Source organism: Sphaerodactylus townsendi, linkage group LG08 (assembly GCF_021028975.2).
Source record: "Sphaerodactylus townsendi isolate TG3544 linkage group LG08, MPM_Stown_v2.3, whole genome shotgun sequence".
Taxonomy (NCBI): domain Eukaryota; kingdom Metazoa; phylum Chordata; class Lepidosauria; order Squamata; family Sphaerodactylidae; genus Sphaerodactylus; species Sphaerodactylus townsendi.
Window position 1 is genome coordinate 53,739,823 of NC_059432.1, and position 12,996 is coordinate 53,752,818.

Sequence of the window (12,996 nt, forward strand, 5' to 3'; positions counted from 1 at the left end):
CAGTAGCACAGGGTTGGAGGGCTGAGGTACAAGGTGAAGGGGCAGATCCAAACGTCTGATACTAGCCTTGGACAGGTTTGCCAGTTTGTTAATCACAAGGGCAATATTTAGAACTGGCAAGACGCCTATTAAGGAACTTTGTTCACTGAGAAATATTAGAGAAGCTAGACACCAACAACATTTCAAACATCCCTCTTTGTTTTTGTTAGTTTTTCTGGTAAGACAAACATGTTCCATTTTGACAAAAAGAACACCATTATGGTTTTGTTGAAATAAAAACTAGTATCAATGCAACTGAGAACTAATGCCGATAAAAACAACATGTTCACGACCCAGACAGCATGTTTCAGCCAAGGCAGAGTAAGATCAGCTGCTCATACCCTCCTTCCTCTGGACCTGAACATTATCATAACTTGTGCGTAGCCAAAGGAGGGAGACTTATAATATGGGAAAATATTGTTATTATTTTTTAATGTTTGCGCTTGCTGAGTGTGACTTATTGTAAGCAACCTGAGCTACTGCCTTGCAGGAGAAAAGCAAGACAGAAGAGGAAGAGAAAACAATGTGAATGGGAAAGCCAAGTCTAAACCTGCTAATAGTGTTCTTTACAAGGTACAGCATACTTAGGTTTCTCTGTTTCATTTAAGTCTACCATGCGACGTGCAATATCCAACCTAAAAAATAATACAGGTGAATGCAAAAGTTTATTGACTCTCAAGCCACAGTCCTGGCAAAAGTATTATCCTATGCAGCTGCTGAATGGGTTTCTATGGAATAGTATGGTTATTTGGCATCTTATGGTATCCCTCTTTATACAGAGAGGATATAAAATTCCTGGAAGCCATTACTTTAATATATTTAACACCCTTTTGCAATCACTCTATCATTGACTGCTGACAATCCTAAATCATTAACAAGCAACAGATTCCAATTCAGTACATTACTTAAGGCCACGTTAGATGAGGGCACCACAATTGTGAAGTTATTTTAAAGTTATTTAAAGGATACCATCCAAATTGACTGGGAGCTTGACAGGCAAAGGCACTCGTTTCCCATGCCTTATCCTGCAGCTGTTTCACCACTTGAAAAGACATGGAGAGGGCAGGGGAGGAGACAAGCATTTCACACTTAAGGCCCGAGCAACCACAACATTTAAAAAATCATCTTAAAATAGTGGAGACATCCTCATGGCAGCTAGGAGGATGATGTCATGTCTAGTTTGTCCCTTAATTGGGGGAGGGGGGGGGCGAAGCAGTCATGATCACAGTTGGTTTAATGCTCAGAAAACAAATTACATGAAGGGGGACCTAATTCCAGATACTACTTTGTACCCCCCACACACCTTTTCTTTCAAACTTCGTCGCCATCCAAAAATTAAGATTTGGTGTTCCATATATTTGCAAATATAAGTGACACCCTCAAGAGTTTCAAGTCTGTCTTCAAAATTCAAAACTTTACTCAACAGATAAACGCAATGCCTAGATCTTAGAAGAAAAAGAATTGGATTTATACCGCACTTTTCTCTATCACAGTCTCACGCTGCTTACAACTGCTTTCTGCCCCCTCCCCACAACAGATACTTTGTGAGGTAGTTGAGGCTGAGAAAGTTCTGAGAGAACTGTGACGAGCCCAAGGTCACCCAGCAAACTTTATGTGGAGGAGTGAAGCATCAAACCCAGTCCATCAGATTAGAGTCCACTGCTCTTAATCATTATACTACACTGGTTCTTCATTATATAAGTCACACAACTGGCACATGAAACTGAGGTACATCTGAGGAATCTAGGCAGATGGAAAGCCTGTACATCCCCAAAGGTTAGGAATCTTATATTTACCCTGTAACCCCCTAGGACATGCAAAGGCTGAAAACTCAACATCATGAAACATGGCAAGGAGAGTACACAATAAATTAAGCCACAGTTATTTTAAAAATGGTAACCATTATAAAAACCTTCCTACACTTTAAGATCTGCCAACAAGGCCCTGCTCAGGGTATCAATCATCAGTAGATGTAAAACTGGCACCCATCAGCAGCTAGGCTTTTTCAGTGCCCACTCTAATGTGTGGAATATTTTCATCAGAGGATTGCTTGGCCTCATCACATGCTTCATTTTACAGCAAGTTAAACCATTTATTTTCTGTTGGGCTTCTAGTCACAAGTCTTGTGCTGATTAAAACAGCTTTATTCTGCTCTGGAATTTACACCAGGGTGGTCTGTCTATTCCAATTAGATCTTATGTCTTATTTTTAGTTCAACTGCTTTGTTTTAAAACAATATAAAAGTGTTGAAAAATAAATAAGTTACCTGTGAATATGAATACATATAAACTATCTGTGAATATGAATACACATTACCTAGTACTCCAGTAGCAGCACTATCTAGAATCCCACCATGTCCAATCTTTAGAATATGGTTCTTCGTCTTCCTACGAGGCTTTGGTAAACCAGCTTCTGAAAAAATAAAATCCCAAAGAATATGAAGCTTCATAATATCATACATACCCAAAACCAAAGTATATAAATTTGACATTCATGTTGGAAGCTACTGATAACAGCATAACTAATTCAATAGAAACTGTTTAACCTCATGAAGAGAGGAAAATTGTCAATTAGAATCACAGAAATGATCACACAAGGCTAACAGCTCACCTAGAGCTCTTTCTCATCTCCAGGACTGACAGCATTAGATAATTGATTATTTTAATGTTTAGCACTGAGTTTCATTATGTTCCACAGCAAAGTACAAGAAACAACACATTGACTTATTTGCTACAGTCATAAAACCGTAACTGTCAGTAGTCACAGAATTCCTCCAGTGTTGTCAACAGCACACAGCAGTGATACAATATGTTTCCCACATTTAATTACATATACTGGCTGGGATCCAGCAAACTCAATTCATAACTGAGTCCTCGCCAGCTATGGAAGGCAAGAAATGTGATATTTCAAGGTGTTCAATAAACAGCAATGAGAAACTCTGATTATACTTCCACACCTAGCCACTGGATCATGGGCAGGTCGCCATGAAGTCCTCTCTCCAGAAGAAGTAATAGCTAAAGTGTTAGATATGGAAATGAGAAATCCAAATAACTGTACTCTGCTTAAATGCTATTAGCGGAGAAGAAGTCTATCAATATATTAAATATATAAACACATTGACTCCTAAGCTGTACTCTAAAGTTGCTTGTCATTCTTTTTCTACCTTACAGAACTTTTGTGAGGTACGTTTCTTGGAAGAAGGCACAAGCATAACAAAACAAAACTAAATGTCGGCAGGTCTGCGTGTTCAAGTTTGAATCAAATTTTAGGCAGAATAGTTTTTAGGTAAGCATTCTTAGCTATTTACTGTGCTACTGGGAATTATACCAGGTCCTAAGAAAATATACACTTAACATTATTGCTGCAATCAATAGGACTATCGGGGTTTGTACTTAGTTGGATTACATCGTATCTACAGTGATCAGACTGAACCTCCTTCTGAGGAAAAAAGGTACAAACTTAGCATTCCAACAATATGCAAAGACACCAGGTGCACAACATTTCTATACCTTGAAAGTGCTTTTGTACTTTGTACTTTGTTTTGATGGAAAGAGTAACAGAACCCTTCCAGCAAGTCACTTATAAAACAGGGTATATGTTGGTGATGTACTTGGTTTCCATTTGCAAAAAAAACCCCACTGCCTTGTTGAACTTTTTATTTGTACCTGAGGACACATCTGGGCTCCCATTTATTTTATTTATTTATTAATTAAACTTATAGGCCGCCTCATCCCCGAAGGGCTCGATTTAGTTCTAGAAATAGTTCTAGAAATTTAGTTCTAAAAAATATTTAGTTCTAGAAGTGCATCACAATTCTCACAACAGATGGATCATGAAGAGAAAAAAGAGGATGAGCTGGAGAGGAGGCTCCAACAACTCAAATAATACATTTCAATTTGTCTCAGTGCAGAAACACATCATGTTGCTTATACAGGATGAACATGAAAATAGCAGATAAAATATTAGTTTTTTTCTGGATTAATTGATATGAGATGTACTATATGTTGCCGCAAGGCAAAATCATGTGGAGTTACTTTGTAAGTGGATCCCAAAATTACACTAAATTTAGATGTGGGTTGCATACCAAGAAGTTTAAGACGCACAGAAATACCAACGGACAAACTCTCAAATCTCAAGAGCATTTGAAGCTCCGAGTTTTTCTGAAGAAAATTAGCAGGAAACTTTAGCAAGAAACTGCAAAAGTTTGTGCTCTAAAAATGGGTTCAGGGTTTGTTTGTTGATTCTACAGGACATACTTGTGACTTTCACTCAGTTGATACACACTTATAGTTTGCCACTGCTAAAGTAATTCGAATCCCTTTAAAAAGGGATAAATGGTTTCCTCAGCCCATTATATTTGGGCTGTACGGAAACTACCATCATCTGGTCTCGGTGTAACTTTTTCAAGAGCAACTTAAGTTACCCTTTCAGTGTCCTACCTCACCCTTCCTAGTCCCCACATGCCAAATCCTTTCTCTGCCTCCCGTTTTCTCAATGTTACCTTCCAACAGCTTCGCCTGAAGATGGTTCAGTACATCTGCTGAAGTGGGGCCTTTGGGCTTATGCACAGCAAACAGCCCGCTAAGAGAGAAAAGTTTAGTGGCCACTGTTTTATTCCTAACGGTATCCAGCAAAGGTCCTCGCATCATCCCGGCCATGTGCGGTGCAAAACACAACAACGCTGCCGAGTCGTCTTCTCTGACGGCAGCTACTGGAAATGAGCACCGGCTCCAGAAAGCTTACGGGGGAAGAAACGCGGTCAACCTTTTTTTCTGTGTTCCTGGACAGAGTCGCATTTTTAACTAGGTGGCTCTGTAGGGGAAAAAATGTAAACTGCTCTAGAAGCCACCATGCCTAAGGAAGAGATTCTTGCTCCAAGGTAGAAAACCGAGGCGGATTGTGGGATTTGCAGTCCTAGCGTTTATTTTTCGGGGAGGGCCTGTTGCAAAGCTTTATGGGAATTGTAGTTTGTTGGTTCCCAGGCTTTTCGGCGGTACTGGCTTATAGACGCTAGAAGACACCTCTATCACAGCAACAATGTAGTTTGAACAAGAGGGGAGAATGAATGATGAGCTTAGTTGAATGCTTCAATATTTTGTTTAGTTGGATGTTTCACTTTCCATCTAAGAACGTGTATAATAAAAACGTGCATTAATCGAAGCAATGAAGTGCATCCCCGTTTTGAAATCTCAGTTCTACTAGGGAAAGGACAAAACCTAAGCGCGCTGGTTGCACTCCTAGCGATTGCTGGCAGAAGGGTGGCGTTTCACTCAGTCTTTACATTTGAAGCCGTGGCTGTCTGTGGTCACCTCACACAGGTAGAGAAGCAGATGGTGAAGTGTTTCTTTTCTGTATTCCAAGCTACTTCCGTTACAGCAGGTGGAAAAATTCCCTCACTTCCATTTTACGCTTCATATTCAGTGAGGTGACCTCAATAATCCTGCCTTTACTACATGAAAAATCAGTGACACCTTCCACAGTTAAGCAGAGGCGTAGCTACAATGGGGACATCCGGGGACAAGTGCCCCGGGCGCCACCTTGTGGTGGGCGCAAAAATTGCAGTTTCGTTAGTGGCTTTTTCTATTTTTCAGGTTTTTTTCCATTTTTGCCCTGCAGGGGGCGCAGTTTTTAGGCTAGCAGCACCAAAATTTCAGACTATTGTCAGGTGACTCTCCTGATGATACCAGCCAAGTTTGGTGCAGTTTGGTTCAGGGGGTCCAAAGCTATGGACCCCCAAAATGGGTGACCCCATACTCCATTGTTTCCAATGGGAGCTAATAGTAAATGGGGCTACCTTTTTGAGGGTCCATAGCTTTGGATCCCCTGAATTAAACTTCACTAAACCTAGGTGGTATCATAAGGATAAGTCTTCTCTGCTGATACCACTCCAGGTTTCAGGAAGGTTAGTTCAGGGGTCCAAAGTTATGGACCCTCAAAATGGTAGCCCCATTTACTATTAGCTCCTGTATTGGAAACAACAATGGAGTATGGGGTCACTCCATTTTGGGGGTCCATAGCTTTGGATCCCCTGAATTCAAACTCTTCACTAAACCTAGGTGGTACACTCATAAGGATATGTCTCCTGTTGATATTACTCCAGGTTTCCAGGAGAGTTGGTTCAGGGGGTTCACAGTTATGTGGGACCCCCAAAAGGGGTGCTCCATCCCCATTGTTTCTATAATGGGAGTTAATGGTAGGATGGGCTACCCTTTTGAGGGTCCATAACTTTGGAACCCCTGAACCAAACTTCCACCTCAAACCTGGGTGGTTAAATCAGAGAGAGTCTTCTGAAGATAGCCCTCCAAAAGTTTAGTAAATTGTGTGGTGTTAGCTTGTAAACATTGTTCCCCTGATAGGCACCCACCCCTCAAATTTTCCCCTAGGTTCTCTCTTTAAATCCACCTCCTTTGGAATGTGATTTAAAGGGAGTAAAATCTGGGCCCCTCTTAGGGATTAAAAAAAAAAAAAAACATTGAAAGTGCATTGTTGAAGGCTTTCAAAACCAGATTCAATTGGTAGTTGTGAGTTTTTTTACAGGCTGTGTAGTCAGAGTCTGATAGATCTTCTAACGTTTGATCAGCAGCCTGCATCTGTGGCTGGCATCTTCAGAGGTGCATCAGAGAGAAGTCTGTTATAAGAGAAGGCTGGACACAGTGTATAATAGGACTTCTCTCTGTGATACAATCCGCTGGAAATACCAGCCACAGATGCAGTGGTGAAACATTAGGAACAAGATACACGGCCACACAGCCCAGAAAACTCATTAATAATCTCAACACTTGAAAATGATGCCGTTTGGGGTGGGGAATCTACCCCTGAAACAGCATCACTTTCAATGTTGTTTAAACAACAGAGCCCAGAGTACCCCCTTAAGGTGGATTTAAAAGGAGAATCTGGGCTCTGTAGTTTAAACAATATTAAAAGTGATGCTGTTTCAGGGTGGATTTCCCGCGTTCAAAAAATGGCATCACTTTCAATGTTGTTTAAACTAGGGAGCCCTGGGTGTGTTCAGATTTGTGTGTTGGGGCATGTTCTATAATGCGATGGTAACTTTGAGATGACCTGGTGCAAAAAATGTTGTTTGGTCGTGGTGGGGGAGGGATGCTGCCCAAATGGGGGGGGGGGCGCTAAACTCAGATTTTGCCCCGGGCTCCATTTACTCTAGCTACACCCCTGCAGTTAAGGAAACTATGGGGTGCGGGAGAAAAGCGTCTTGGAATGGAGACTGGAATCCTGAGGAATTTTGCACCTTATAAGTTATCCATGATCTGTATTTCCTAGTCACTGTAGACATACACAACGCAAGGGCAGCGGCTTGGGCTTGCCTTACTGTTACGTTGAGTTCTAGAGCGTAATATGAGAATAAGGCTAGTATGCTCAGTTTCAGGTTTCAGGTCTTTGCCTTAAGACTTGCACTTGCTACAACCCCAACCCTACCTTTTTATTTTTATTTAATTTATTCAGTCATTATTTATTTATTTATTTATTTATTTATTTATTTATTTATGGGATTTTTATACCGCCCAACCCCCGGAGGGCTCATAAATTGTTCCCAAAATTATAACAAAACCCCAAAACCTAAAACTGTCCATAGCCCTATTCTTGGACTGCGACCTAGAACTCAATGTAACACTAAGGCAAGTCTGAACTCCTGCCCTTGCCTTAACCCTGTGGGGCCAGGACCGCGTTTCTGGTCCTACACAGCAGAATTAGTTTTAGAAAAACTTAAAGCTAAAAATAAAAGCAAAAGACATCTGACATTAGAAACAAACCAGAGACATGCTTTCTCTTTACCTAGCAGACACCCTCTAGATAAGCAGGTTACAGAATGTGAACTCTCCCGAGGGAGAGACACGCCCTGGTGCTCTCAATTGAGAGACACGGAATTTAGAACGTTACAGGAGGTTACCCCTCCCGGGTGGCTCTCCGAAGAGGCACGCCCTCTATACGAAAGACCCCAGTCTTTAAAGTTACAGAATACAGACGTCACATGGTTCATCCCCCTACGTTCCACATATTAATTCATACCCCTTTCTAATGCATAAGTACAAGCATGTATGTTCAAACCCCATTGGTCAGAATCTGTCTCCTTGTCACATGAAGACAGCCTGTATTCTAAGTATATTCACGTTCCTTCTGTTACTCAAACGCTGCATGCTGTTAGCTTATGGCCTCTATGCATATGCAAAGGGCTGCCATAAAGCTAGCTTGTAGATCCAAGAAAAACCCGTTTTCTTAGTTTGGCTCCCAGAGAGAGATATCCCCTTCAAGCAATGCAGGCTTGACATTCCTTTGGATCATAAAACTTCCTTCACCAGCATGAAATGTTAAAACATGATTCTAACAGATTTTACAATGATTCTAAGACAATAGAATTATAGTAAAATACTAATACATGTGAATCTCTGATTATCATTTCTGTGTTATTTAACTATATAGAAAAACACTTTGTAATTTAACTAATCACATTCATTTCTAACGCAAAAACCAAAGTTATAAAATGCATATTTCTGCTGTCACGTTGGCCCTCAGTGACAAGATACTAAAGATGTTATCTTGCTTGCCTGCATAGTCACTGACAAGCTGGTAACATTCCTTTGACCTGTTGCAAAAATGCAGGCTTCTGCTGGTCACTTACACAGACACCATTTTGATTCTTCAAATCTCTGGTTCTATGACTTCCCATGTTTCTTGATTAAATACAATTTTTATACACATTCTGGCCCGTCTCCACAACCCTAACCCGAACTTATTATTCTTATTTAATATTTTCAGTCATAAATTGTTCCCAAAATTGTAACAAAAAATAAATTAAATAAAAATAATAGGTTAGTGTTACGTTGAGTTCTAGGGCAAAGTCCAAGAATAGGGCTTTGGTAAGTTTTAGGTTTCATTTTTTTGTTACAATTTTGGGAACAATTTTTGACTAAATAAATTAAATAATAATAATTTAAGGTTAGGGTTAAAGCAAGGGCAGGGGCTCAGGCGTATCTTACTGTAACGATGAGTTCTAGGGCGCAGTCCAAGAATAGGGCTATGGTCAGTTTTAGGTTTGGGGTTTTTGTTACAATTTTGGCAACAATTTATGACTGAATAAATTAAATAAAAATTAAAAGTTAGGGTTAGGGTTAAGGCAAGGGCAGGGGCTCCAGCTTGCCTTAGTGCTATGTTGAGTTCTAGGGCGCAGTGTTATATTAGTGCAATGGTCAGTTTTAGGTTTTGTGGTTTTGTTACAAATTTGGGAACAATTTATGACTGAATAAATTAAATAAAAATAAAAAGTTAGGGTTGGGGTGCCAGCAAGGGCAAAAGTTAAGGCAAAACCCTGAGACCTGAAACTGAGCATAACCCTATTCACGGACTGCGCTCTAGAACTCAATATAGCATTATAAGTTAGAGCACTCTTGCTCCTTGTCTTTAACTCTCTAAACCCTAGGGGTTACTATATATTTATTTTCTTTATTAGTCATAATTGATGTTGTAATTGTTACATAAAACTGGAAGTCCTGTAACACGACCATAGCTGTATTCTCGGACTGTGCCCTAGAACTGAACGTAACACTAAGGCAAGCCCGAGCCCCTGCCTTATTATTTTTATTTAATTTATTCAGTCATCAATTGTACGCAGAATTGTAAGAAAAATAAATTAAATAAAAATAATAGGTTAGAGTTAGGGTTAAGGCAAGGGCAGGGGCTCTGGCTAGCTTTGTTGTTAAGTTGAGTTCTAGGGCACAGTCCAAGAATACGGCTATGGTCTGATTTAGGTATCGGGTTTTTGTAACAATTTTGGCATCAATTTATGACTGAATAAATTAAATGAAAATAACAAGTTAGGGTTAGGGTTAAGACAAGGGCAGGGGCTCCAGCTTGCCTTAGTGCTATGTTGAGTTCTAGGGTGCCGTGCAATATTAGCGCAATGGTCAGTTTTAGGTTTTGGGTTTTTGTTACAAATTTGGGAACAATTTATGAATGAATAAATTAAATAAAAATAATAAGGGTTAGGGTGCACATACTTCATACTCAATCAGTCAGCAGAAATGGAAGAATGTTTTTAGAGACCATATATCACTGAGAGCACTGAGATGCTGCTGCTTTTCAACAAATTGAATTGGAAAGGCATTGCTTCTCCTTTCCCTGTAGCCATCAATCGGATTGCTCCATGATTGAAAGTAATTATATGACACTGACTAGTTGTTTGGTCCATTAATTTTAACTGCTTCTTCAGAGTCTTTTCAAGAAGAATACCTGGGGCATGTTTCTCTCCAACCTGGTCTTCATTTCCTTCCATTGCTGCATAAAATGTACCACTCCAGGTCACAAATTTCTTTTCCAGGTGGCAGAAGTACATATAAGGGTTGGAAGATTTGGTAGTCGTGACGGAGGAAATCTGTTCAGTATGATGTCTACCATGTGATACTGTGATATCAAGATCTGAGGTTTTGATTTTGAATAAGCTCTGAGCATGTACCCTGCTTTGTATTAGTTCAAGATCTTGCTTTAATATTGCAATCTTAAAGCAGCACATATCTCAAAGCAAGATGGAAAGTTCCATTGTCTTCTCCAGCACAGAAATGCTTTTTAGTCCTGGCATCAAGAACGAAATCAGTTGTAGGAGACAAAAAGTGCTGTGAGCTCCAATGGTAGGAAGATCTAATGAGAAACGTTTAATGGTATCAAATATGGTACAGCAATATTAGAACTGGTTAGAATTGATAGACAATATGACTATGTAGCTATTAGCAATTGTCCCATGGCATGAAGTGGAGACAGAAGAGCGTTCTGATACTGGGCACCTCAGCTCTGACCCGTTCCAATGAAGAATATCAGATCGATGAGAGGATGCAGAGTGGTCTCACTTGCAAGAAAAGGAGGACAATGGAAGAATGCTGACCATGAAAAGGAGATCTGGAATGTCCCGACTGTTGAGATGGGGACTCTCAGTGACAAGAATAATGCCTTGACAACGTGGTGTCTTGACAGTGATGCTGTCAGCCTGAATGCTTGCTGGACAACAAGGAAGCAGGAAAAGTGCAATGGCAATGGCAATGGCCCCAATGTCTACGAACTGTGGAGGAGGTTGGAAGTATGGATAGAAGTGCAGCCAAGGCCAAGAACCCCCAGGGGGAAGAAGATGACCACTGGCTCCAGTGGGGGAACAACCTGAGGCATTTGTTGTAGGATCTCAATGACATTATCATCCAATAAAAATGCATCAGAATTGGTGCCATCGACTCAGCTGAAACAACAGGGGTAGTTTGCATCAGTGTCATTGGCAACAAGTGCCTCAATGATGAAAGACAGCGCCCCCTCGAAAGCAAAATGCTTCAGTCCCAAAGTATACTGCCAACCTGGGAACTCAGAGGTTATACCAGTGATTGTTGTGAGGAGCTCAGTGGCGATGGCTTGCCTCAATGACGAGACTCCTCCAATGGTGAGCAGATCGGTTCATTGGCAACTGCTTGGCAGGGCTACACAGCACCAACACCCTTTTTTTGCACATGCAGCCTAGCACTACTGCACAGAAAAGCTGGAGACATTTCCTTCTTCACCAAAATTATCATTGGCAATTTTCTGCTTAGTGATTAGAGATCAGCACACATGTGGAAGGGTTGGAGAAGAGAACACTCAACAAAATGGCGACCAGCCCTGCACTAACTCCTATGAAATTGTGCCATACATTTATATGTCACTAATCAAATATTATTTAGTCTCTAACCATTGAGAATCTGGGTGGTAAAATAATCTGGCAGCATTACTGAATATTTTATACTTGTCTTCAATGCAGTTTATATTTTATACTTGTCTTCAAAGCGGGAAGAAACTTCATTACACACTAAATAACCTAGCCTTTTAAAAAGTCCATCATTCTGTTCAGGATGCCTGTAGTGCTGAAGAGATAATGGCATTTCTTTGTACAAGTTTCTTTCTCTGCTGTCAGTGGTTGGAATTTGGCCTTTTCTAATGCGTTGCTAATGGACCACAGCTGCAGAAGGAAGTGAGTCTGAATTGCTGTTTATTTACTGAAGGCATGTTAATGAAAATCTGTGAGTGTGAATTAATGTTAAGTGGCTCGTTTTTTTAAAAAACGTAGGCTTCGCTTTCTATTCTATATGGAATGGATCATGGCAGAAAGGAAAGGTTCAGTATGCCAGTCCCAAGCATGAAAAAGGTGACACCAAATCTTTGATTGTTCCTAATATCACGTTACCCAAGCAAGATTACAAGAACTTCCTGTTATTAGTCCAATTTTATAAATTGGAAAAAAGAGACATACTTGCCCCAGTCCCTGGCAGCGGCTGCGTGCTTCCTCCCCTGATCTGCTAGGTTTTTCCCTTTAGGAAATCAGCAACTGAATATGTTTTTTTAATTTTTTAATTAATTTTTATTGTATAGCATATTCATACATTTGTTACAATCTATATCTTCATTTCATCTATACATTTTTCCATTTTCTCCCCCTCCCCCCTTTTCTATTAATTATTTTATGCAAGCAGCAGGAGATTCATTCTTCTTATTCTCTTATTCCATAGTTCTTTGTTAAATCCGGCTTCTTCTATCCATTTTTCATACACTGTCCATAGTTTAATAATATCTTCCATTTTTTCTTTCCATAGTTTATTTTTTGTCAGTCTCTCAAAGATCTCTAACTGTATTTGTTCCCATATCTATTCCACCCACTTTGAAACTGTCCATTTTTTTGTTGTTCTTTCCTGCCTCAGCGCCAACACATGCAGCTGCTCTAATCATTATTTTCTTATACATTGGTTCCAAAACTTCTATTCACTCTTTATATCATCCTTATTATCCCCACAATTAATAAAATCATTGTTTATATCAATTCTTTTTACTTTTACTTAACTGTTCTACCATTATTTTCAAAAATATTTTCCCAAAACTTTTTTTCACACCATTTCAGTACATGTCTCTATCCAACATACATGAGTATAATATGCTCCT

The 12,996-nt window shown here is 39.9% G+C and overlaps 1 protein-coding gene across 5 annotated transcripts in view; it reads right to left on the reverse strand.

Moving 5' to 3' along the window:
* Nucleotides 1–4,929, reverse strand: part of TRUB1 (TruB pseudouridine synthase family member 1) — a 42,932-nt gene extending 38,003 nt beyond the window's left edge. For all 5 annotated transcript variants that reach the window (XR_007245320.1, XM_048506551.1, XM_048506550.1 and 2 more), the window contains exons 1-2: nucleotides 4,541–4,929; nucleotides 2,356–2,451 (exon numbers count right to left, since the gene is read on the reverse strand). Coding sequence is in view for 4 of the 5 variants with exons in the window: in XM_048506551.1 (XP_048362508.1) it covers nucleotides 2,356–2,451; nucleotides 4,541–4,697 (253 nt within the window). In the remaining variant the exon portion in view is untranslated. The remainder of the gene's footprint in view (nucleotides 1–2,355; nucleotides 2,452–4,540) is intronic.
* Nucleotides 4,930–12,996: the final 8,067 nt, after the last annotated feature.